The sequence below is a fragment of the Vicia villosa genome, linkage group LG2, assembly GCF_029867415.1.
Source record: "Vicia villosa cultivar HV-30 ecotype Madison, WI linkage group LG2, Vvil1.0, whole genome shotgun sequence".
Taxonomy (NCBI): domain Eukaryota; kingdom Viridiplantae; phylum Streptophyta; class Magnoliopsida; order Fabales; family Fabaceae; genus Vicia; species Vicia villosa.
The window spans coordinates 55350464-55378199 of record NC_081181.1 but is presented as its reverse complement, the minus strand read 5'-3'; the positions used below and the strand labels follow the sequence as shown (position 1 = coordinate 55378199).

Sequence of the window (27736 nt, the reverse complement as noted above, 5' to 3'; positions counted from 1 at the left end):
TAAAATAAAATGATGTTTAAACGAGAAAAGAATTAGAACTTAGCTTTTCGATCTGGTATGGCGGGTGATCTAAGGATCTTGGCTAACCCTGAAAGTTTGCACAAAGAAGAGAAATGTTAGTGCATGAGTTATCTAATGACAAACCTTGCAACCCTAATTAGGGCACAAGTTAACCATGGTTAATAGAATAAATAAAGGCTAGGCAAACCGTATAAGGCAAACAACAATCTTTATTGTTTAAAAACAATTATTGATAAAATTATGGAAAAATCGAGTTTTCGATTAAAAATAAATAATTGACGAAATATGACATTAGTTAGTTGATATGAATTTTGTAGAAAAATAAATAATAAGGAAACAAGAGAAGAAACTAAAATAAAAAAAAGAATTATGTAATTAAACTAAAAAAAAAACAAAAAAAAAAACACTTAGCTCTGCTCTGATCCTGTGTGGTTGGCTGAGAGTCCATGGGATGATCCTGCAGCTTCCTGGGCGTACGATTTGGTTTAGCCTTGATCTGAGGGCTGATAGCGTGAGGGTGTATTGTGGTAGCGTGTAGATGAGTAATACCGGATCAATGGGTAAGAATCATCATAAAATTATCAAAATAATTGCGAGCGGTGGGATTCGAACTCCCTCCCTCACGCATACAAAGACCAGCGCCTCCCCACTTGGACATGTTTCACTTGCTGCTAAATAAACAACCAATAATTAATATAAAAGAATGCAAATCGTTCAAGATTTTAAAACCAAAATGCGCGCCTAGGCTTCGTCTTCTTCGTGGAGACACCAGTAACTTTTGCTACGAACACCTGCAGATCTGCTACGAAACTCTTCGTAGCTATGCCCTGTAAACATCAAATTCACGATACCAGCATAATAAATCGTAAACAAAGAATCAAATCAACCGTAGGTGACGTCCCAAATCCAATGAACTTGTCAATTTGGCCTGGATTTGCACCCACACGAAACCCCTATTTTAGAAGTATAGAACCCTAACAATGGCGGATTGGGATACATGTACTCAAACTTCAATCAATTTATGCAAGGAGCTTCGCAACATCATTATGAACATATATATGCTATCAAATCATATTAATTATGCAGGAATCAAAGGGATCGATGCAGAAAAAGATACAACAAACCGTGGGCTCTGACGACGTGATTTTGGACGTGTTGGTCAGAGGTGATGATGTGCTTAGCTCCAGAACGCGTCGAGGATCCTTGTTCTATGCTTGGGAGAGCCTGAGTTGGTCTTAAAACCTGTCTGCCATGGCACCCGAATTCACCTCTTTTCTAAGCTTCTTTATGGTTCTCGATACTGCCCTCGAAATCCTCCTCTTGCCTCTGAATTAATCCAGATATTTATGGGGATTCAAATAGGTCAACAAAATTGGTCCAAATCTTTGCAATTGGCAAGATTGATTGTGAAATCTTTTTTATTGAATTTTGATTGAAACTTGCTAAATTGGTACCAAATTTAGCCAATTATCCCTTGAACGAAATCCAATCAATTTGCTTTGATTTTTGGTGAGATTTTGAATCACATTTGGAACCAAATATAATCTTGGAATATTTCTAATATTTTATCCAATTTAAATTGAATTTAAATGATTAAATTCAAAATAAAATAAATAATAAATACCAAAAAAAGATTGAATGGCCTATGGGTCGTGGATGACCTTTTGGAACAAGTTTGGATCACAAAACTTAGGCCCGTTTGGAAAAAATATGAATTTACTCAGTATTCACTCTATGCATTTTCTCAAAATATGGACAACTTCAACACACCATAACTCTCTCATTTTTTATTGTATGGAGATGATCTAGGACTTTTTGGAAAGCCCAAGACGTCCTCTAAAAGTCACTTTGGAACATACTTTCCATTTGGAGATTTTATCTTGAAGATATAGCTTCTGGAAGAAAACAGCTTTTTGCGAGTTTTTAGAAGGACCTGTAATGTTCTATCTCATATCTCTCAAATGAAGCATTTTTGGCCTTGGCTTTAGAGAGACAAAGTTATAGAGAATTCAATTTCCTTCAAAATAGGCTTTGGTTGGGGAATTTCTGATGTTCCATGTGAAAGTTATGGCTGGTCAAATTGGGTTGACTTTCTCCTTAAAAACCCTAATTTAGAAACTTAGGTTTTTGATGATTTGGGAGCTTTTCTTGATGAATCATGATCAACCCTTGATCAAATGATGAATGATACTTCAAAATAAGGATGTTGACCAAAAAATTAGAAATTTTGACTGTGCTTTGACCACAGTTGACTTTTAGGTCAAACTAGTTGACTGTTGACCATTTGAGCTGTTGATTGAGCAATCTTAGGAATCAGAGCTTGAAACTTGAGGTGAGGATCCTTTGAATCATACGAGAGGCCATGGAGTCCATTTGAGGCATCAGAAGCTGATCTTACTTTAAAAAGATCAAAACCCTAGTTGGAGAGTTGTTGTTTAGGAGAGTGCGCATTCAGTCAAGTCTCGAGCCTTTGATATTCAAATGAGCTTGAGTATGTAAATGTGATGGGCAAATTTTGGGGTATGACACTTACAAACGACAGAGATGTAATAACCGCCTATAAAAATCAACAGTGAAATATGAAGGATAGAAAAACACTTAGAAAGGGGGGGTTTGAATAAGTGTGACTTTAAAAACTTATAAGATAAAAACAATGAACACAATTATTTTTATTCTGGTTCGTTGTTAACGAAACTACTCCAGTCCACCCCCTTAGAGTGATTTACCTCAATTGAGGATTTAATCCACTAATCCAACTGATTACAATGGTTATCCACTTATAAAACTTCTAAGTCTTCTAGAGTATACAGATCACAACTTGATCACTCTAGGAATTCACCACTTAGAAAACTTCTAAGTCTTCTAGAGTCTACTGATCACAACTTGATCACTCTAGGAACCTACTAAATATTACAAGAGTTTGTGAGGTTGAAGATGAAGTTCGTGAGCTTTGATTTTGACAGCGTTTTGGTATATTGCACAAGTGTTCTCTATGCTGCTTCTGATCAGAACTTCTATATACAGGCGTTTGAGAGAAGATGACCGTTGGGTTGCATTTAATGCTTTGCGTGAATAGTACAACGCTGCATTTAATGTTTCACACTTTTGTCAACTACCTCGAGCCATGCTTTTGTTGCTTTTACTGACTTTGCCTTTTGTAGCTTCTAACGTTCCTTTTGTCAGTCAGAGATTAGACTTAATAGCCTGTCATCTTGTACTTGCTTCTGAACTCAGATTTGTAGATAACAACGTTTGAATATCAGAGTCAATCAGCTTGGTGCAGAGCATCTTCTTGTCTTCTGACTTTGAAGAGCTTGAGCGTGATACCATTCAGAACTTCAGTGCTTCTGCTTCTGACTTCATGTTCTTTTGATGCTTCATAGTTCATGTTCTGATTCTGCTTGACCATTTTCTGATGTCTTTCCAGATCATGTTCTGATGTAGCCATCCAGAACCTTCTGAGTCAGTGCTTCTGAGCGCTGATTTGTGCATACTCTTTATGTATTTCCTGAAATGGAAAATGCAAAGGATTAGAGTACCACATTTTCTTATACAAAATTCATATATAATGTTATCATCAAAACATAGAATATTGATCAGAACAAATCTTGTTCTAACAATCTCCCCCTTTTTGATGATGACAAAAACATATATAATTGATATGAATTTGTAACCAGAATATCAGATGACCAAAGACAATTACACAGATATAGCATAAGCATATAATCAGAGTGTGTGAATATGTCTCCCCCTGAGATTAACAATCTCTCCCTGAAATTAATACTAGAAGAATTTATAAATAAAAGACTTCCCTGAGTATTTTTCCATTTTAGTCGAGACTTTCACGTAGCATAGAACTTCCGAACATTCAGAGCTTCTTCTTCTTGCTTTTATATGTCAGCTTCAGAGCTTTGAATTTCTCTTTGTAATCAATTGAATCAAAGCATGCTTGATTGTATTAGAACATTCTTGAATGTATCAGAGCATTCTTAAAAATGTATCAGAACATTCTTCTCGCTTCTGATCTTGAAGCTTCACAGCACTAAGCTTGCTTCAATTCTCCAAGAGCATGCTTCTTTATAGAATTGCTTTTCCCCATGTATTTGCTCCTCATGTTTAGCTTTTTCAGAATATCTTCAATCCTGCAAAAAACTATCAAAGACATAGAACTTGCAAATAATGTTAGAAATGTTGAGACTTAATCCCAGCAACTGATATAATAAATCAATTCAATTATCATGTTTCTCCCCCTTTTTGTCATAACATCAAAAAGCATAAAGATTCAGATGAAAAAGACACACAGAGTGAAGAAGATAAATATTTCATTGATTAATCAGAAGATACAAAAGATAGAAACAGATGCAAGTCAAGCAGATGCATAGAAACAAAGAAAACAAACTAAGACCAAAGACAGACTACGAGGGGCAAGCCTAGAAGCTAAGACGGCCAGAAGATTCTTAATCTCAGTAGTGTCTTCCTTCTGATTCTTCATGAATGATCTGAACTCATGAACAAAACTACCTAGAAAGGTTCCTATAAAGGACATGAAACGTTTTAAACAAAACTACCTAGAAAGGTTCCTATAAAGGACATAAGACGTTTTAAACAAAACTACCTAGAAAGGTTCCTATAAAGGACATGAAACGTTTTAAACAAAACTACCTAGAAAAGTTCCTATAAAGGACATGAAACGTTTTAAACAAAACTACCTAGAAAGGTTCCTATAGAGGACATGAAACGTTTTAAACAAAACTGCCTAGAAAGGTTCCTATAAAGGATATGATACGTTTTAAACAAAACTACCTAGAAAGGTTTAGGATATGTCTTAAACAAGACTGTTTGGAAAGGTTAGGATAATTGTCTTGGACAAGACTACCTGGAGAGGTAAGAAGTTCTTTGATTGCTTCTGGATTGTCTTTGAAGAAAGACTTAGAATGAGGTATTAGAATTGTATCTGTTAAGATTGAGTCGTTGATATGATCGTGTTTGCGCTGTAATTGGATGATAACATCCTCTTGATTATGAAATGACCTGAAAAGGCAGTGTTAGTTTTATGCAATGTTATGATGCATGTGTCATGTAATGAGGTTCTCAAAGTAAATGAGAATTATGCATGTATGCCAATCCCACACTGCGGGATGTAAATAGTACAGGCGTGGGAAGATCAAGTATGCAACAATGCTCCTTGTATGATACTAGTGTGACTCCCCGATTATCAAAAATTTTGAGAGACGTGCCCCTTAATATGAAAGAGGGACCTTTAGAGGGAACTCGAGTTTCACCATGTCTTTCCTGATATGCATTGCCCCAGTGTTTGATTTTTTTTTGAAAGATATGCCCCTAGTCAATAGGATCCTTGGTTGTATGCCCCTGTTTTAGGAAAACCCTCTGGATGTGGTTTCCCCATTCAAGAGTCTTTATCAGGAATGATCGTCTTTGATTAGACCAATTTTGAGGTCTCCTTGATGCTAAGTGTTGATTTGAGTGTGAAGCAGATGCTTTTCAGAATGAGCATGCGTTATCCTGACGGACAATGATTTGCTGAGTACTTAGGATGAGATGATGCCTTCTATAAGACTACCTGAAGAGGTCCTTGGAAAGAAATGGGAGATTGTCTTAAATAAGATCGCGCTTTAAACAAAGCTCAAAGGGATGTGTTTGTGCAGAGGGTCAAAATATTCCTATAGAGGATAGAGACTGTTTTTTTTTGTGGCATTTTAAACAAAACCTAGGAAAAGATATCTTGAAGAAGATCACCCTAGAAAGGATGGTGGACTGTCTTAGAAAAGACTCTGTACTTTAAACAAAGTTTGACAAGGTTCTTGAAAGCATAAGAGAAGTTTGAATATGTCTTAAAAGACTAACTGAAGAAAAAGTTAAGAGATGTCTTACAAAAGGCTACCTAGAAAAGGTTCTTGGAAATGAATATGTCCTAGAGAAGGCTGTCTGAAAGGGTTTGAAAATAGGAAGGATAAGAAGGTGGGTCTTTAAAAGACTGTCTGAAAAAGGCTCCTGGAAAGGGTAAAAAGTATTTGAACAGGTCTTAAAGAAGACTATATGGACAGATTGAGAAGTATCCTACAAAGGTTCCTAGAAAGGATGTGAGAGTGGTATTAATGCCATCTGGTACTGAGTGACCTTTGCAACATGCCCCCAGGTAATGGGCTTGCCCCATGGGCTCTTCAGCGTCTTCGAGAGATTCTATGGATCTTGATTAGATTGCCCCATGTAAATGGTATAATGACGAGTTATGCCATGTGTACACATTAGCCATCCCAGCCATGCGTAAGGGATGTTTCTTCTTTTGACGAGTTTTTAAAGCTACTTCGTCAGTCGATAGGATTTTTAGCCATTAGCCATGCCTCATGCAACTTCTCCCTGATGTTTAAACATCTGAATCCACATAGACAAGTGTACTTTGTAATGAAATTCATAAGATGCAAATGCATATGTCTGTCTTGAAAGTTTAAAAACATTTTTTTTTTGAATAAAACAAAGTTTTTTTTTGTAAGAAAGTGATATCAACTCAAGAGTTATAGTAGACCTTAAGGAGTCGGGATACCTTTGGGAACAGTATGCTTTCGAACTAACCATGCTTCAGTTAGGACTTTTAAGGGTTGTAACGTGGCCTGATTCACGGTTTAAAGAAACAAAGGATAGAGGCTCAAAGTTTATTTGTACCCATCCCCATCTTCGTGATGTTCTCCAGTCCTATGCTCAGTTGACTATGCGTTTAGGCTCCAAAAGACTTTGGGAATTATAACATTGACATTTATGATGGTTCAAAAACCAAAGGTTTATCTGCAAAGGCAGTCATTCTCCTTTTTTGTAATATCTTCCTTTTGTCGAGGGTATGTGGTGACCTCTTTTTGACTTTGTTATCCCTAACTTTTGCCTGAACTGTTCATTTTAAAACTACAGTCCGCAGAATGCCCCAATTTTGCCTAAGTCTCCTTAATAGGTTTTGACTTAGCAGGCCTTTGCATTGCTTTCTCTTTTTTTCTTTGCGGATATTGACTGCCAGGCTTAATCATGACGGAGAACCATCGGTGGTTATGTTCAAAGGAACAGTTTGGAATAATTAAGTTAACTGAGCAGCTACCCTACCCCAGGTTATATATTAAGGGTTTTATTTTATATGAAGGAAAACTCCTACTTCTTTAGGCTCAAAGGGGTTGACAAGGGATTAACATCCTTATATCTCCGTTATTTAGGAATTGAAACAATGCCTGTACATCGTCAACACGGTCTGTTCGAAAGCGTAGTGTATGAAATTGTGGTATCGTTTTCGTCATTCTCCCTCTAAAGGTGTACGACTTTTAACGAGAGTTGAATATCACAAATGAGAAAATTGAGTAAAAACACAATTTTAAATATAGTGAGAACACTAGGAGTAAATCAAGACAAACGTAAGCAATGCATTAATGATCATTGTAAAGTACGCAGCATATGTCGTAAGACTAATGTTTAAACAAACGGAAAGAAATTGCGAATGAAAACAAAGCTAATGATCTAAGAAATCCTTCTTCTAGCCACCTACGGCGTTGGACTCGTGAGGATCTTCGAACTCAATGAGCCCTTCTTCAATCAAATCTTGGATCTTGTGCTTCAACGGCCCACAACCCTCCCTGTATCATGGTCGGGACTATCTGAATGATAAGCGCACCTAGCATGATGCTTGTACCCAGGAGCGGGGTTAGCTGGAGCTGAGTATGGAGGTAGCAGAGTTACCAAGTTCTGACTGAGCAAACGTTGCAAAGCTTGAGACAGTGGCATGTACAACGGGGTGAATGATCGTTTTGGCTTGGGCCTCCAGGTGCGTTGGCCACCCTATTGCTTTTGCTGATCCATTGATCTCTTCTGCTGAAATCTTGTTGGATAATATGGTCGGGATGTTAGGTTATGGTCCCTTGTTTTGGAGATAGAAGAGGAATCTTCTCTTAATGTCATGAAAATGATGTGTATGCCATGCATGATATGTATGATATCCTTTTTTCTTTCTTTTTTTTTTGAATAAAATATGATGCAAGAATGCCCCTGATGTATGATGAATGGAAAAAAGAAATAATAAAAAAAAATGATCAACACATATATATACATATAGCACATAATCACATAAGTTCATAGGTTCGACGTAGCGGCTCTTGGGAGCCAACCTTTTTATAGGGGGGTTCTAGATGGTCTCACGGGGTCGTTCGTAACCTCCGAGACTTTTTGTCTCTTCGGATTTTAGAACAACTCATTTTATCCATGAGGTTCGAATTTTTGGGGTAGGTTCTCGGAAAGATCAGCCAAGTATTCAGTCCTGCCCTCAACAAAGTCAAGCCTCGTTTTGGACATTTCCGAATACTCAACCCACTCCGAGTGGAGTTATCAATGAGACTCGTAGGCGATTCATACTCCCCTATTGATCTCAAAGTTAACTCCCACACTTAGGGTTTTAACATTACATGATATGTCAGCAATGCATATAAAAATATGACAATTAGGCAATTAAATATAAATATATTAACATAAACAATTAAATATAAACATATTATAAACAATTAAATATTTTTGAGATAAAAAACAAATAAAAAATTTTTTTTTAAAAAAAAATAATTGCAAACCCTAAAAAAGGCGAATTAGCCAAACCCTAAAAAGTTGTCAAACCTAAACCCTGCCAAAACCTAAAACCTATAGGAGCATAGTATTCACCATTTAAGTTATCCCCAGCAGAGTCGCCAGCTGTAGCAACCTGCCCTAAAAATTATAACTTAGAGAGTCGCCACCTATTCTACCAAGGCGAATAGGAAACCTACGCAGTTTAGAGATCAGAGTAAGATACTATATTCAGGTCGAGGGAAGGTGTTAGGCACCCTCAACCCTTTTCTAAAGGCTAACATCTCAAAGATAAAGGTTTATGGCAAAAGATAAAGAGGGATGACAGACAGTTAATAGAGTTAAAAGGCTAATTATATTGAACATGATTAGAGTTTGGAAGAGGGGGACTCGCCTTGTTGCCAAGTGCCTACGTACCTCCTTATGGAGGATCAGAGTCTACGTAGTTCGGGGACAGGGTTGTACGCCTTAGAATTTGATTTGGTATGGTTTGAAGGCTTTTTGAATGGCCTATCGTAGTTTTGAATAAGGATGAAAATCCGTAGTTTGATTTGAAGTGTTTTGAATGTTTTAGATTTGGGAAGTGTTTTAGGATTTGGGCGTACAACCCTGATTTTAATTTGTACTATTAATCGCGATGATCAATAGGTTTGATCACCATAATTAACAGATTAATAAAAGAATTGCTAATTATTCTAATCGATTGATTCGATTATCACCGTTAGCAAATTGATGTATTTTAATTACTTAATTTTATCGTTACACCTCATAATCGATAGATTCGATTACAAATAATAACGAATTGATAAAGAAGTGCTAATCATCATAACCAATAAGATGGTTACAACCTTTTAGCAAAATAAAATGTTATTTTAATTATTGGATTTGATTAAATAAATTAATCGATTATTAATCATTGCGACCAATAGGTTTAGTCGGAACGAGTAACAAATTAAATCCAAACACTTCGGCCAAGTGGCCAATGGGATTGGGCGAACCCTAATATTATAAACCTTTATAGGTTTTATTGTGATTTAATATTAATTAAAATTGATTAAAATCAATTAACTCGAATAATCGAGATAATAGGGAAAATAGTTCCAAATGATCACCTAATCCTAATTTATACTAATCCTAAAAATAAATAAATTAAATTAAATACAAATCATTATTATTTACCCTAACAAATAAATAATACAAAGAAATAAATAAATGAAAAAAATTGAATAGGAACCTGGATCCTGCGTTATGCACTTGGGAGTGTCCACCATGGGCTTGCAGCTCCTGGGTCGTTGGATCCAATTCTGATGAGATCTGACGATTGTGGCGTGAGGACGCATCGTGTGCCAGCGCTGATGTACAGCACCGGATCTGTGGATAAAACGTTGCACAAAATAAATGTCTTTGTTAAGACTCGAACCCAGGACCCCTCAATTACCATTAACTTCCGTTTCCACCTGTGCTACCATGATTCCGTGTCATTGATACGGGAGCCATTTATAAATACCAGAACCTGCAGTAAATTGTTAGTTTTAACAAAAAGTCAAAGCGGGGCCCTCTTACTTATTGGCTGGCCAATCCCGCAGCGACAGCAAATCATCTTCCTCATGGGGGCTGCATAATTGATCGTGAAACACCACCCCATAAATGGCTAAACCGAATTTCATCCTCTCATCTTCACACATCCATAACTCCATCAATTCTCCACGAAATCAAACGAAATTAAAACCAAAATTGTAAATCTAAATGCCATGAACACAACCATCATTAATTTGAAGCAAACAAAAGCCTATATCGAGCATAAAAGCGTCTTCAAAGTCACGGTTTCCACATGTTTCCATAATATAAACACATAATTAAATTCAAACAAAACATTGTTATTATAACAAATAGATCACCCAGATCTCCTAATCAAAACATGGTGAGTCTAATGGTGTGATTTATTTGGCTCAAAACCGGCTGCAATCATGAAAACGAAGAAGAAGCTCTCAATGCCCTAACAATGGCAAAACACGAATCCTGCGCTAAAACTCACAACTAACGGTTCAAAACAGTCTTAAACAATATGATGGATAAGTATACACACATAGAATAAATTAAAATGCCTTAGATTAAGAACCTGAGATTCATGAATTTCATGAACACGTGAGAGCCATGGGGGATGCTACGGACACTTCTGAGTTCGTACAAGGATTGGAGATGGCCCCTGGGAGTTTAAGGAACGTGAAGGAGTGCTGGGAATCACTTGAGAATGGCTGCAAGTTTTCTTTTTCAATTGCCCTAGCTTCTTTTTATTTTTGAAAACTTAGAATAGGGTTTGTGAGTCAATTTTTCGGCCCCCCTTCTTTTGTGAATCATTTAGAATATATATGGATTCTATTAGGTCATTCCATGGGCTTGGACTCTTTATTTTTGGCCCCTTGGAATTTTGCATGAATATGCATGAGTTTTTTTTTCCTTTTAATTTGGCTAAAACCCTCCCTTTTACATATGAACGAAAATTGGTCCTCCTTATGGTGTTTTTTTTAGCCTTTGTATGATTAAAAGAAAGTCCATATGATTTAATCCATTTCTTTTGATCTTTTTCTAAGTTTATTTCATATTTAAATGAATAAAAATCCAAATAAATAGTAAATAAAATTATAAAAGGGTGAATATGGATTTAGAGGTCTCATACAAGGTCATGACCATGCTTGAAGTGAAAATCTTAGGCCCATTAATCAAGAAATTCAAAATTCTTCATTTAGGGCTTTACGTATTTCTTGAAAATCGACCAACTTGTGCGCATTGTATCTCCCTCGTTTTTAATCATATGGAGGTGTTCTTATACATTTTAGGAAGCTCAAAGAGTCCTCTAAATGACCTTTTTGGTTTCGTCTCGATTGAAGCTTCCATGCTCGAGTTATGAGCTTTGACATAAAAGATGTTTTTGTTGACCCTTTTTGAGGACCTGTAATATATTGCACCATCTATTCCAAATGAATCCTTTCTGGCCTTGGCTTGTGAGAGGCAAAGTTGTAGAGGATCCAATTTCCTTCCAAATAGGCTTTGAGTGAGAAATTTCTGATACTCCACGTGAAAGTTATGGCCAGTCAAAGTTGTGTTGACTTTCTCCTATAAAAAACTCTAATTTGAACCTTTGCATTTGTTCATCTCTGAGTTTTTATTAATGGATCATGATCAACCTTTGATCAAAGATGGATATGACCTCACATACTTGATGTTGACCAAAAATCTTGAAGTTTGACTGTATTTTGACTATAGTTGACTTTTAGGTCAACACAGTCGATTATTGGTCATCTGAGCCATTGAGTGGGAAATCCTTGGGATTAAAGCTTAATAATTTTCATGGAGATACATTGAGACATATGAGACATCTTGAGATCCATTTTTGAGGCCTTAGAAATTCAAAAATCCTTTGATAAAGTGCAAACCCTAACTTTGAGAGACCCTCGATTAGGAGAGTATTGTTTTGTACAGTCCCTTGAACTTTGAGCCATTGAAGATGCATAGAGGAACCTTTTATTGAATATAGGAGGGCAAATTTTGGGGTATGACAGCTGCCCCTGTTCAATCTTCTTGAACCTGAATAGGTAGAAGATGATTGGACACTGAAATGCCCTGAAATTTGCTTGCGTAGGGAAAGAGTTATGTGGGAGATGGGCTTATAGATGCCATCTACTTGCCTGGAAGGGTACTTGTCTAAAGCGTATGCTTTTCAGACCTGGGTCATTTGATTGTATCTGAGGAGAGAGGAAATAATGTCTTACATAAGACTACCTGAAGAGGTTCCTGAATAGGGTATATCAACGGTTGATGCGAAGAAGCTTAGGCTTTGAACAATGCTTAGGAAGAATGTCTTGGAGAAGATTAACTGAGGAGTTCTTTAAAAGAACTAAGTGTGTCTTAGAAAAGATTGGATAAACATTTTAAGAAGGCTACCTAGAAAGGCTTGATATGTCTTAAATAAGACTCACCTAGAAAGGCTCCTAGAAAGATATGAAAGTTCTTGAACAGGACTACCTAGACAGGTTATGGTATGTCTTAAACAGGACTCACCTGGAAAGGCTCTTAGATAGGATACAGGATATCTTAAACAAGACTTACCTAGAGAGGTTCCTATAAAGGGAACGATACGTTTTAAACAAAACTATCTAGAAAGATTCCTATAAAGGACACTATATGTTTTAAACAAAACTATCTAGAAAGATTCCTATAAAGGGAACGATACGTTTCAAACAAAACTACCTATAAAGGGAACGATACGTTTTAAACAAAACTATCTAGAAAGATTCCTATAAAGGACATGAAACGTTTTAAACAAAACTACCTAGACAGGTTCCTATAAAGGTCGTGGAATGTTTTAAACAAAACTGCCTAGAAAGGTTCCTATAAAGGCTATGATATGTTTTAAACAAAAATACCTATAAAGGTTCCTATAAAGGGCATGATATGTTTTAAACAAAACTACCTAGAAAGGTCCCTATAAAGGACATGAAACGTTTTAAACAAAACTACATAGAAAGGTTCCTATAAAGGACATGAAACGTTTTAAACAAAACTACCTAGAAAGGTTCCTATAAAGGACATAAGACGTTTTAATCAAAACTACTTAGAAAGGTTCCTATAAAGGACATAAGACGTTTTAAACAAAACTACCTAGAAAGGTTCCTATAAAGGACATGAAACGTTTTAAACAAAACTACCTAGAAAGGTTCCTATAAAGGACATAAGACGTTTTAAACAAAACTACCTAGAAAGGTTCCTATAAAGGACATGAAACGTTTTAAACAAAACTACCTAGAAAAGTTCCTATAAAGGACATGAAACGTTTTAAACAAAACTACCTAGAAAGGTTCCTATAGAGGACATGAAACGTTTTAAACAAAACTACCTAGAAAGGTTTAGGATATGTCTTAAACAAGACTGTTTGGAAAGGTTAGGATAATTGTCTTGGACAAGACTACCTGGAGAGGTAAGAAGTTCTTTGATTGCTTCTGGATTGTCTTTGAAGAAAGACTTAGAATGAGGTATTAGAATTGTATCTGTTAAGATTGAGTCGTTGATACGATCGTGTTTGCGCTGTAATTGGATGATAACATCCTCTTGATTATGAAATGACCTGAAAAGGCAGTGTTAGTTTTATGCAATGTTATGATGCATGTGTCATGTAATGAGGTTCTCAAAGTAAATGAGAATTATGCATGTATGCCAATCCCACACTGCGGGATGTAAATAGTACAGGCGTGGGAAGATCAATTATGCAACAATGCTCCTTGTATGATACTAGTGTGACTCCCCGATTATCAGAAATTTTGAGAGACGTGCCCCTTAATATGAAAGAGGGACCTTTAGAGGGAACTCGAGTTTCACCATGTCTTGCCTGATATGCATTGCCCCAGTGTTTGATTTTTTTTGAAAGATATGCCCCTAGTCAATAGGATCCTTGGTTGTATGCCCCTGTTTTAGGAAAACCCTCTGGATGTGGTTTCCCCATTCAAGAGTCTTTATCAGGAATGATCGTCTTTGATTAGACCAATTTTGAGGTCTCCTTGATGCTAAGTGTTGATTTGAGTGTGAAGCAGATGCTTTTCAGAATGAGTCATGCGTTATCCTGACGGACAATGATTTGCTTTGTACTTAGGATGAGATGATGCCTTCTATAAGACTACCTGAAGAGGTCCTTGGAAAGAAATGGGAGATTGTCTTAAATAAGATCGCGCTTTAAACAAAGCTCAAAGGGATGTGTTTGTGCAGAGGGTCAAAATATTCCTATAGAGGATAGAGACTGTTTTTTTTTGTGGCATTTTAAACAAAACCTAGGAAAAGATATCTTGAAGAAGATCACCCTAGAAAGGATGGTGGACTGTCTTAGAAAAGACTCTGTACTTTAAACAAAGTTTGACAAGGTTCTTGAAAGCATAAGAGAAGTTTGAATATGTCTTAAAAGACTAACTGAAGAAAAAGTTAAGAGATGTCTTACAAAAGACTACCTAGAAAAGGTTCTTGGAAATGAATATGTCCCAGAGAAGGCTGTCTGAAAGGGTTTGAAAATAGAAAGGATAAGAAGGTGGGTCTTTAAAAGACTGTCTGAAAAAGGCTCCTGGAAAGGGTAAACAGTATTTGAACAGGTCTTAAAGAAGACTATATGGACAGATTGAGAAGTATCCTACAAAGGTTCCTAGAAAGGATGTGAGAGTGGTATTAATGCCATCTGGTACTGAGTGACCTTTGCAACATGCCCCCATGTAATGGGCTTGCCCCATGGGCTCTTCAGCGTCTTCGAGAGATTCTATGGATCTTGATTAGATTGCCCCATGTAAATGGTATAATGACGAGTTATGCCATGTGTACACATTAGCCATCCCAGCCATGCGTAAGGGATGTTTCTTCTTTTGACGAGTTTTTAAAGCTACTTCGTCAGTCGATAGGATTTTTAGCCATTAGCCATGCCCCATGCAACTTCTCCCTGATGTTTAAACATCTGAATCCACATAGACAAGTGTACTTTGTAATGAAATTCATAAGATGCGAATGCATATGTCTGTCTTGAAAGTTTAAAAACATTTTTTTTTGAATAAAACAAAGTTTTTTTTTGTAAGAAAGTGATATCAACTCAAGAGTTATAGTAGACCTTAAGGAGTCGGGATACCTTTGGGAACAGTATGCTTTCGAACTAACCATGCTTCAGTTAGGACTTTTAAGGGTTGTAACGTGGCCTGGTTCACGGTTTAAAGAAACAAAGGATAGAGGCTCAAAGTTTATTTGTACCCATCCCCATCTTCGTGATGTTCTCCAGTCCTATGCTCAGTTGACTATGCGTTTAGGCTCCAAAAGACTTTGGGAATTATAACATTGACATTTATGATGGTTCAAAAACCAAAGGTTTATCTGCAAAGGCAGTCATTCTCCTTTTTTGTAATATCTTCCTTTTGTCGAGGGTATGTGGTGACCTCTTTTTGACTTTGTTATCCCTAACTTTTGCATGAACTGTTCATTTTAAAACTACAGTCCGCAGAATGCCCCAATTTTGCCTAAGTCTCCTTAATAGGTTTTGACTTAGCAGGCCTTTGCATTGCTTTCTCTTTTTTTTATTTGCGGATATTGACTGCCAGGCTTAATCATGACGGAGAACCATCGGTGGTTATGTTCAAAGGAACAGTTTGGAATAATTAAGTTAACTGAGCAGCTACCCTACCCCAGGTTATATATTAAGGGTTTTATTTTATATGAAGGAAAACTCCTACTTCTTTAGGCTCAAAGGGGTTGACAAGGGATTAACATCCTTATATCTCCATTATTTAGGAATTGAAACAATGCCTGTACATCGTCAACACGGTCTGTTCGAAAGCGTAGTGTATGAAATTGTGGTATCGTTTTCGTCATTCTCCCTCTAAAGGTGTACGACTTTTAACGAGAGTTGAATATCACAAATGAGAAAATCGAGTAAAATCACAATTTTAAATATAGTGAGAACACTAGGAGTAAATCAAGACAAACGTAAGCAATGCATTAATGATTATTGTAAAGTACGCAGCATATGTCGTAAGACTAATGTTTAAACAAACGGAAAGAAATTGCGAGTGAAAACAAAGCTAATGATCTAAGAAATCCTTCTTCTAGCCACCTACAGCGTTAGACTCGTGAGGATCTTCGAACTCAATGAGCCCTTCTTCAATCAAATCTTGGATCTTGTGCTTCAACGGCCCACAATCCTCTGTATCATGGCCGGGACTATCTGAATGATAAGCGCACCTAGCATGATGCTTGTACCCAGGAGCGGGGTTAGCTGGAGCTGAGTATGGAGGTAGAAGAGTTACCAAGTTCTGACTGAGCAAATGTTGCAAAGCTTGAGACAGTGGCATGTACAACGGGGTGAATGATCATTTTGGCTTGGGCCTCCAGGTGCGTTGGCCACCCTATTGCTTTTGCTGATCCATTGATCTCTTCTGCTGAAATCTTGTTGGATAATATGGTCGGGATGTTAGGTTATGGTCCCTTGTTTTGGAGATAGAAGAGGAATCTTCTCTTAATGTCATGAAAATGATGTGTATGCCATGCATGATATGTATGATATCCTTTTTTCTTTTTCTTTTTTTTGAATAAAATATGATGCAAGAATGCCCCTGATGTATGATGAATGGAAAAAAGAAATAATAAAAAAAAAAGATCAACACATATATATACATATAGCACATAATCACATAAGTTCATAGGTTCGACGTAGCGGCTCTTGGGAGCCAACCTTTTTATAGGGGGGTTCTAGAGGGTCTCATGGGGTCGTTCGTAACCTCCGAGACTTTTTGTCTCTTTGGATTTTAGAACAACTCATTTTATCCATGAGGTTCGAATTTTTGGGGTAGGTTCTCGGAGAGATCACCCAAGTATCCAGTCCTGCCCTCAACAAAGTCAAGCCTCGTTTTGGACATTTCCGAATACTCAACCCACTCCGAGTGGAGTTATCAATGAGACTCGTAGGCGATTCATACTCCCTTATTGATCTCAAAGTTAACTCCCACACTTAGGGTTTTAACATTACATGATATGTCAGCAATGCATATAAAAATATGACAATTAGGCAATTAAATATGAATATATTAACATAAACAATTAAATATAAACATATTATAAACAATTAAATATTTTTTAGATAAAAAACAAATAAAAATTTTTTTTAAAAAAAAAAATAATAAAAAAAAAATAATTGCAAACCCTAAAAAAGGCGAATTAGCCAAACCCTAAAAAGTTGTCAAACCTAAACCCTGCCAAAACCTAAAACCTATAGGAGCATAGTATTCACCATTTAAGTTATCCCCAGCAGAGTCGCCAGCTGTAGCAACCTGCCCTAAAAATTATAACTTAGAGAGTCGCCACCTATTCTACCAAGGCGAATAGGAAACCTACGCAGTTTAGAGATCAGGGTAAGATACTATATTCAGGTCGAGGGAAGGTGTTAGGCACCCTCAACCCTTTCCTAAAGGCTAACATCTCAAAGATAAAGGTTTATGGCAAAAGATAAAGAGGGATGACAGACAGTTAATAGAGTTAAAAGGCTAATTATATTGAACATGATTAGAGTTTGGAAGAGGGGGACTCGCCTTGTTGCCAAGTGCCTACGTACCTCCTTATGGAGGATCAGAGTCTACGTAGTTCAGGGACAGGGTTGTACGCCTTAGAATTTGATTTGGTATGGTTTGAAGGCTTTTTGAATGGCCTATCGTAGTTTTGAATAAGGATGAAAATCCGTAGTTTGATTTGAAGTGTTTTGAATGTTTTAGATTTGGGAAGTGTTTTAGGATTTGGGCGTACAACCCTGATTTTAATTTGTACTATTAATCGCGATGATCAATAGGTTTGATCACCATAATTAACAGATTAATAAAAGAATTGCTAATTATTCTAATCGATTGATTCGATTATCACCGTTAGCAAATTGATGTATTTTAATTACTTAATTTTATCGTTACACCTCATAATCGATAGATTCGATTACAAATAATAACGAATTGATAAAGAAGTGCTAATCATCATAACCAATAAGATGGTTACAACCTTTTAGCAAAATAAAATGTTATTTTAATTATTGTATTTGATTAAATAAATTAATCGATTATTAATCATTGCGACCAATAGGTTTAGTCGGAACGAGTAACAAATTAAATCCAAACACTTCGGCCAAGTGGCCAATGGGATTGGGCGAACCCTAATATTATAAACCTTTATAGGTTTTATTGTGATTTAATATTAATTAAAATTGATTAAAATCAATTAACTCGAATAATCGAGATAATAGGGAAAATAGTTCCAAATGATCACCTAATCCTAATTTATACTAATCCTAAAAATAAATTAATTAAATTAAATACAAATCATTATTATTTACCCTAACAAATAAATAAAACAAATAAATAAATAAATGAAAAAAATTGAATAGGAACCTGGATCCTGCGTTATGCACTTGGGAGTGTCCACCATGGGCTTGCAGCTCCTGGGTCGTTGGATCCAATTCTGATGAGATCTGACGATTGTGGCGTGAGGACGCATCGTGTGCCAGCGCTGATGTACAACACCGGATCTGTGGATAAAACGTTGCACAAAATAAATGTCTTTGTTAAGACTCGAACCCAGGACCCCTCAATTACCATTAACTGCCGTTTCCACCTGTGCTACCATGATTCCGTGTCATTGATACGGGAGCCATTTATAAATACCAGAACCTGCAGTAAATTGTTAGTTTTAACAAAAAGTCAAAGCGGGGCCCTCTTACTTATTGGCTGGCCAATCCCGCAACGACAGCAAATCATCTTCCTCATGGGGGCTGCATAATTGATCGTGAAACACCACCCCATAAATGGCTAAACCGAATTTCATCCTCTCATCTTCACACATCCATAACTCCATCAATTCTCCACGAAATCAAACGAAATTAAAACCAAAATTGTAGATCTAAATGCCATGAACACAACCATCATTAATTTGAAGCAAACAAAAGCCTATATCGAGTATAAAAGCGTCTTCAAAGTCACGGTTTCCACATGTTTCCATAATATAAACACATAATTAAATTCAAACAAAACATTGTTATTATAACAAATAGATCACCCAGATCTCCTAAACAAAACATGGTGAGTCTAATGGTGTGATTTATTTGGCTCAAAACCGGCTGCAATCATGAAAACGAAGAAGAAGCTCTCAATGCCCTAATATTGGCAAAACACGAATCCTGCGCTAAAACTCACAACTAACGGTTCAAAACAGTCTTAAACAATATGATGGATAAGTATACACACATAGAATAAATTAAAATGCCTTAGATTAAGAACCTGAGATTCATGAATGTCATGAACACGTGAGAGCCATGGGGGATGCTACGGACACTTCTGAGTTCGTACAAGGATTGGAGATGGCCCCTGGGAGTTTAAGGAACGTGAAGGAGTGCTGGGAATCACTTGAGAATGGCTGCAAGTTTTCTTTTTCAATTGCCCTAGCTTCTTTGTATTTTTGAAAACTTAGAATAGGGTTTGTGAGTCAATTTTTCGGCCCCCTTCTTTTGTGAATCATTTAGAATATATATGGATTCTATTAGGTCATTCCATGGGCTTGGACTCTTTATTTTTGGCCCCTTGGAATTTTGCATGAATATGCATGAGTTTTTTTTCCTTTTAATTTGGCTAAAACCCTCCCTTTTACATATGAACGAAAATTGGTCCTCCTTATGGTGTTTTTTTTAGCCTTTGTATGATTAAAAGAAAGTCCATATGATTTAATCCATTTCTTTTGATCTTTTTCTAAGTTTATTTCATATTTAAATGAATAAAAATCCAAATAAATAGTAAATAAAATTATAAAAGGGTGAATATGGATTTAGAGGTCTCATACAAGGTCATGACCATGCTTGAAGTGAAAATCTTAGGCCCATTAATCAAGAAATTCAAAATTCTTCATGTAGGGCTTTACGTATTTCTTGAAAATCGACCAACTTGTGAGCATTGTATCTCCCTCGTTTTTAATCATATGGAGGTGTTCTTATACAATTTAGGAAGCTCAAAGAGTCCTCTAAATGACCTTTTTGGTTTCGTCTCGATTGAAGCTTCCATGCTCGAGTTATGAGCTTTGACATAAAAGATGTTTTTGTTGACCCTTTTTGAGGACCTGTAATATATTGCACCATCTATTCCAAATGAATCCTTTCTGGCCTTGGCTTGTGAGAGGCAAAGTTGTAGAGGATCCAATTTCCTTCCAAATAGGCTTTGAGTGAGAAATTTCTGATACTCCACGTGAAAGTTATGGCCAGTCAAAGTTGTGTTGACTTTCTCCTATAAAAAACTCTAATTTGAACCTTTGCATTTGTTCATCTCTGAGTTTTTATTAATGGATCATGATCAACCTTTGATCAAAGATGGATATGACCTCACATACTTGATGTTGACCAAAAATCTTGAAGTTTGACTGTATTTTGACTATAGTTGACTTTTAGGTCAACACAGTCGATTATTGGTCATCTGAGCCATTGAGTGGGAAATCCTTGGGATTAAAGCTTAATAATTGTCATGGAGATACATTGAGACATATGAGACATCTTGAGATCCATTTGAGGCCTTAGAAATTCAAAAATCCTTTGATAAAGTGCAAACCCTAACTTTGAGAGACCCTCGATTAGGAGAGTATTGTTTTGTACAGTCCCTTGAACTTTGAGCCATTGAAGATGCATAGAGGAACCTTTTATTGAATATAGGAGGGCAAATTTTGGGGTATGACAGTTTGCAGCAGCTTCAACCATGAGAACATCTCCTTGATTTTCCTCAACAGGAATTTTCTCAGCAGGATGATTCTCAACATCAGCTTCAAACACAAGAGCATCTCCAGGATAGACAGGAGCATGGATCTCAGCATCTGGATTTTCAAGAGCCAAAAGTATCTCAGCCAGATTCTCTGGAGGTGTTGGAGCAACAGGTTCTGATGGGTATTCAACTTCTGGATATACCATATTTGGTGCTTTAACAGAGGGATTCTCCCTAAGCCAGTTGAATAAGGACTGAAAGTCTCTAGTCAGAACATTGTATTGAGGCTTCCACACAACCATAGCCAGAGTATGCACTTCTTCAAGTTCATCAACAGACTCCTTCTCTTCAAGAGATTTCCAGCTGGTGATGGGATAGAAGTAGCTTTCTTCAAAGTCCCGAAGGTATCCAGAAGGACCAGGAGCATCAGCCAAACAAGCTTCTTGAAGCTTCAGAAGGTCAGATTGAATCTCTCTTCTGAAAGCTCTCCAGAGATTCCTAGAAGCTACATAATCCATCTTGGCATTATGTGCAACCTTCAGTGCATCTAAACCTGCCTATACCTTGAGTTTTACAAATTCAAAACGAACACCAACAGAAAGTTCAGGAGGATGGGTTTTGAATTTGGTGGTTGAAGAGTCCGGATTCAGAATGAAGTAGGGTTCAGGTTCTCTTTCAAGAGAAAGCAATGATTCTGCTTCATTCTCAGAGTCCAAGACTACAACAACGGGGTCAGGGAGAGGTTTAGGTTTATAGTTACAATCACGCAAGAGGTTGTTGAAAGAATCAGAATCAAAAGATTCAGAAGCTGCGGTATTGCAGACCACAGGATTGTCTACAATAGGGGGGTTGGAATGAGGAGGAGGTTGAGAAATTGAGATAGTGGTGTAAGGAGGAAAGAGGGTGTTGAGGGGTAAGACTTCAAGGATTGGTTCAGAAACTGGGTGGTCAAAAACAAGAAAAGGCGCAGTGCCTTTAGTCTTGGGTGAAGGAGGAGGGGTGAGAACTTTGGTGGTTGGAGGTGATTTAGCTAGGGCTTTTTGTGGTTGAATTTCTGGTTGAGAAACTGGGGGAACTTCTGTTGATACAAATTTTGAAGGTAAAACAGGTACAGAACCAGGTTCAGAAATATTAATACCTGAAGATCGCTTCTTGTGAAGCCTGTCAGATTCATCTCCAACTATCTTCCTCTTCTTCTGAAACACCATCTTATGCTTTCATTTTAATACTTCCTTCTTCCTTTCTTCTTCTTTCTTCTCCTCTTCTTCCGTCTTCTTTTCTTTTTCAACAACTTTCTTTTCTTCTTTCTTTTTCTTGTCTTTCTTCTTATCTTTCTTCTTTTTCTTCTTCTTTTCTTCTTCCTTCTTATCATCCTTCTTCTGCTTTTTCTTTTCTACTTCTCCTTCTTTCTTCTGTTCTTCAGCTTTCTTTTCATTTCTCTCCTCTTCACTAATAGTTGGAAGGTCTAGCTTTTGCTTTGTTCTTCATTCTTGTTCTGGAAAGACTTCTGAGACTCCATCCTTAGTAGTCAGAAGTTTCTGCTTGCTTATCCAGATAGGATCACATTCAGAACCAGCTTCCTTGTGCATAGCAAGGTAATGAACCATAACTTCTGGTCGTTCATTCCTGAAGAACACCTCGAAATCAGCCAAAACAGGACCTCTTCTGGTTTTAACATCTGGATTTGTTTGAGGAGTGGAATCAATAGTCTTGATAATGCCCATCTTCTTCAGAGTATTAGCATTCAGAGTACTCCCAATAATGGTGTAAGGATTATTGATTATACCAGCAGACTCTAGCTGTTCAACAATCTTAGCTTGAACCAGAAGGTTGGTGATGATCCTCCCAAAAGGAATAACATTCCTATTTTTGTTAGAATACATCATCCTGTTTTCATCTCTAGAATCATTCACAGCATTCCATAAGTGATTAAATATGATGTAAGGAACATCCACCTTTTTCTGAGTACCAAGGCAATACATAATGTATTATTGGTCTTTGTTGACGAAGTTTGAAGAACTAGTTGATTTCCTATGATAGAAACAACCCAGAAGAATCTTAGTCCATATCTTGTATATGGTTTTCAGATCCTTAACCTCCTTTGATTTCTTCCCATTCTCACAGATTTCTGAGTAGACAGCATCCCAATCTGTTCTTGGAGTTGCTTCAGTAGCACCTTCAACATTCATAAACCTAAACAACTTTCTCAAAGTGGTTTCAGTGATAAGGAAGAATTCACCATGAACAAGAGAGATAATAGCCTTAGGCATTACGGTTGCATGAATCCAGAATTCCTTCACTAAGTCTGGATAGACTGGTCCACAGAAATCATAGAACATTGGTGCCCATCCTTGAAACCTCAAGTTTTCTTCAAGATGAATCTCATGTTTCTCCAAATTTTCAACATCTACCATTAACTCACAAATGACTTCCAACTGATCCAATGGAATCGAACAGGTTATTGGTGGAACAAGTTGTTTCTCTTGTTCTTGTTCATTTTGATGTTGTTGCTGAGAAGACGAACTAACATTCTGAGTAGAAGGGGAAGCCATGGAAGCACTTCTGAGATTTTTGGGTTTCTTTTTAGGGTTTGAGAAAAGAGAGAAAAGGTTGCAGAAACACATAAACTTAGAGAGAATGAATGTGTGAAAAGAGAAAAAGAGATTATGAGAGATGTTTAAATAGACACGGATTTGAAACAAAATGCAATTAAACTCTGAGAATGAACAGTTACAGAATGCAGAGAATCAAATGCATTTAATGTTGAGTGACATTAGGGTAAAACGTGATATTTGAAATGATTTGCACAGTTACCTAGGGCGGCGTCTCATCAACTGCACGCATGCTTGTCCCTTCAGAGTGAACACGTGTTTATCTTCTGGAATAGCTGGTGACAGCTGTTTTTCTTTAAAAGAAATTCTGAATCAACTTAGACATATGAAACGTTAGCAATAACAGAATCAAAATATCTAATTGATCAACATTTTCAGAACTTCTGATAAGAGAAATAAATGATCATTTCAAATCTAATCCATATATCAGAACTTCTCATCCTTTCACTCTGGACATAAATCCATACTGATATTCTTCAGAATGAACTTAAACCTATCTTCAGCAAGGGGTTTTGTAAAGATATCAGCCCATTGATGGTCTGTATCAACAAAGTTTAAAGATAGAACGCCCTTCTGAACATAGTCCCTAATAAAGTGATGTTTAATCACAATATGTTTAGCTTTGGAATGAAGAATTGGATTCTTAGATACACAAATAGCAGAAGTATTATCACAGAAGATAGGAATGTTACTCTCATATATCTGATAATCTTCTAGCTGACTCTTCATCTAGAGCATATGTGTACTACATCCAGCAGCAGTAACATATTCTGCTTCTATTGTAGAGAGGGCAATTGTAGCTTGCTTCTTGCTATACCAGGAGACCAGATGACTTCCCAGAAACTGACAACTTCCAGAAGTACTTATTTTTTCAACTCTATCTCCAGTGTAATCAGCATCACAATAACCTACTAAGTTGTATTCTTCAGATCTTCTGTAGACTAAACCAACATTAGTAGTACCTTTCAGATACCTCAGAATTCTCTTAATAGCAGTTAAGTGAGATTCTCTAGGATCTTATTGGAATCTTGCTCACAGACAAACACTGAATAAAATATCAGGTCTAGAAGCAGTAAGATATAGAAGAGATCCAATCATACCTCTGTAGAGATTCTGATCTACCTTCTTACTTACCTCATCCTTACCTAATACACACGTTGGATGCATGGGAGTCTTTGCTTTCTGAAAGATTAAACTTCTTCAGAAGTTCTTGCACATACTTGGTTTGATGAACATAAGTTCCTTCAGAAGTTTGATTGATCTGGATCCCAAGGAAATACTTGAGTTCTCCCATTATGCTCATTTCAAACTTTGCCTGCATAGACTTAGTAAACTCCTTTCCAAGTTTAGCATTAGATGTTCCAAATATAATATCATCAACATATATTTGACAAATTAAAATATCCTTTTTAAAGGTTTTACAGAAGAGAGTTGTGTCCACTTTTCCTCTAGTGAAACCATTATCCAGAAGGAAAGAACTTAATCTTTCATACCAAGCTCTAGGAGCTTGCTTCATGCCATATAATGACTTCTTTAATTTGAAAACATGTTTTGGAGACTTAGAGTCTTCAAAACCAGGAGGTTGATGGACATAGACTTCTTCATCTATATAACCATTTAAAAAGGCACTCTTAACATTCATCTGTTACAGAGTGATGTTGTTCTGAGTGGCAAATGAAATTAACAAGCGAATAGATTCTAACCTGGCCACTGGTGCAAAGGTTTCTGTACAGTCAATGCCTTATTGCTGACTATAGCCCTGAGCAACCAGTCTGGCTTTGTTTCTTACAACTTCTCCTTTTTCGCTTAGCTTGTTTCTGAAGACCCACTTAGTTCCAATGATGTTAAATCCTTTTGGTCTTAGGGCCAGATTCCAAACATCATTCCTTGTAAACTGATTTAGTTCTTCTTGCATGGCAATTATCCAGTCAGCATCTTCCAGAGCTTGATCAACAGAAGTTGGCTCAATTAGAGATACTAGACCAAATTGACATTCTGCATTGTTCTTAAGGAATGCTCTAGTTCTGATGGGATCATCTTTCTTTCCAATAATAACATCTTCTGAGAGAGCAGAGTTGAGTCTAGAAGATCTTCTGATAGTTGGCTCTTCAGAAATTCTGAGATTCTCTAATGAAGTAGCAACTTGATCTTCTGAAACTTTGCTTTTGGGTTCTTCATGATCAGAGATAGAGATGTCTATATCTGCAAAATTCTCAAACTGCTTTGGTTTTTCAAGACCAAGCTTATCATCAAATCTGATATTGATTGATTCTTCAACAACCAATGTTTCAGTATTGTATACTCTCTAGCCTTTAGAGCGTGCAGAATATCCAAGAAGGAAACACTTTTGTGCCTTAGAATCAAACTTATGCAGATGATCTTTAGTGTTCAGAATATAACATACACATCCAAATGGATGGAAATATGAAATGTTGGGCTTTCTGTTCTTCCACAATTCATAAGGAGTCTTATTTAGAATAGGTCTTATGGAGATTCTATTCTGAATATAACATGCAGTGTTAATTGCTTCTAACCAGAAATGCTTAGCCATATTGGTTTCATTGATCATGGTTCTGGCCATTTCTTGTAGAGTCCTATTCTTTCGTTCTACAATTCAATTTTGTTGTGGAGTTCTAGGACAAGAGAAATCACGGGCAATACCATTTTCTTTGAAATAAATTTCAAAGAATCTGTTCTCAAATTCACCACCATGATCACTTCTAACCTTTATGATTTTACACTCTTTCTCAGATTGGATCTGAGTGCAGAAACCAAAGAACACTGTATGTGACTCATCCTTGTGTTTCAATAACTTTACCCATGTCCATCTGCTATAGTCATCTACGATGACTAATCCATATTTCTTCCCTCTGATTGATGCTGTTTTGACTGGGCCAAAAAGATCAATGTGCAGAAGTTCAAGCGGCCTAGAGGAAGAGACAACATTCTTAGACTTGAATGCAGGTTTTGAAAACTTCCGTTTCTGACATGCTTCACAAAGAGCATCTGATTTGTATTTCAGATTAGGGAGTCCTCTGACCAGATTAAGTTTGTTAATCTGAGAAATCTTTCTCAAACTAGCATGACCTAATCTTCTGTGCCAGACCCACTGCTCCTCACTAACAGAAAGAAGGCAAGTAACCTTTTGATTCTTAAGATCTGTAAGACCAATCTTATAAATGTTGTTCTTTCTCTTGCCTGTAAATAGGATTGAGCCATCCTTTTGACTAATAGCTTTACAAGACTTTTGATTAAATATTATGTCATAACCATTGTCACTTAATTGACTTATGGACAATAAGTTATGAGTTAATCCATCTACTAGCAGAACATTAGTTATAGAGGGAGAGTTACCAATGCATATGGTTCCAGATCCAATGATCTTGCCCTTCTGATTCCCTCCAAACTTCACTTCTCCAGCAGATTTAAGCACCAGGTCTTGGAACATAGACCTTTTTCCCGTCATGTGCCGCGAGCACCCAGAGTCCAGGTACCATGACATGTTTTCCTTTGTCTTCTTGGCTGCCAAGGATATCTGCAACAGGAATTATATTTTCCTTAGGTACCCACATTTTCTTGGGTCCTTTTGGGTTAGTTCTCCTTAAGTTCTGATTGAACACTACAACGGTCAAGGGCTACTAAAGCGCTTTTTTAGGCTACTAAAGCGCTTAAAAGCGCTGCCAAAGCCAGCGCTGCCGTAGGTAACGACAAAGCTTTTGAAAGCGCTCTCGTAGCCCCTCCTATAGCAGCGCTTTTATCCAGAAAAGCGCTCTCGTATCCCCCCTATAGCAGCGCTTTTTCTAGAAAGCGCACTTGTACCCCCCTTATAGCAGCGCTTTCGTAGGTTGCACATTTTTTTTTTATGCTTTTTTTTTTTAACTTAGGCAGCGCTTTTAGTTAGAAAGCGCTTTCGTAGGTGGGCCTTTAAGAGCGTTTTTAAAAGCGCTATCGTTGCTAAACACAGTATTTTAAAGTGCAACCTGTAATTTAAGCCTCCCAGTTCGACCTGTAATTTATTTTCAACCTGTAATATTTTCGACCTGTAACATATTTTCAACCTGTAATATTTTCAACCATATGTAGGACAATATAATACCATTATATACCATGGATAAAATACCATTATATACCAAAATAAAATATATATACCATGGATAAAATACCATTATTAACCAAAATAAAATATATATACCATGGATAAAATACCATTATATACCAAAA

General features: G+C 36.8%; 1 protein-coding gene across 1 annotated transcript; it reads right to left on the bottom strand.

Moving 5' to 3' along the window:
* Positions 1–762: 762 nt before the first annotated feature.
* On the bottom strand, positions 763–22111 carry LOC131649087 (uncharacterized). The gene is made up of 2 exons (XM_058918832.1): positions 21664–22111; positions 763–848 (listed from the first exon to the last, which is right to left on the bottom strand). The coding sequence occupies exons 1-2, from the start codon at positions 22109–22111 to the stop codon at positions 763–765; spliced, it is 534 nt and encodes a 177-aa protein (XP_058774815.1).
* Positions 22112–27736: the final 5625 nt, after the last annotated feature.

Bases quoted from the DNA above. Each gene is read 5' to 3' on its own strand.
- LOC131649087 (XM_058918832.1), bottom strand. From the start codon at position 22,111: ATGGTGTTTCAGAAGAAGAGGAAGATAGTTGGAGATGAATCTGACAGG. The intron at 849-21,663 runs GTAACTATAAAC...TGATGTTTACAG, and splicing joins CAACAACCTCTTGCGTGATT to GGCATAGCTACGAAGAGTTT.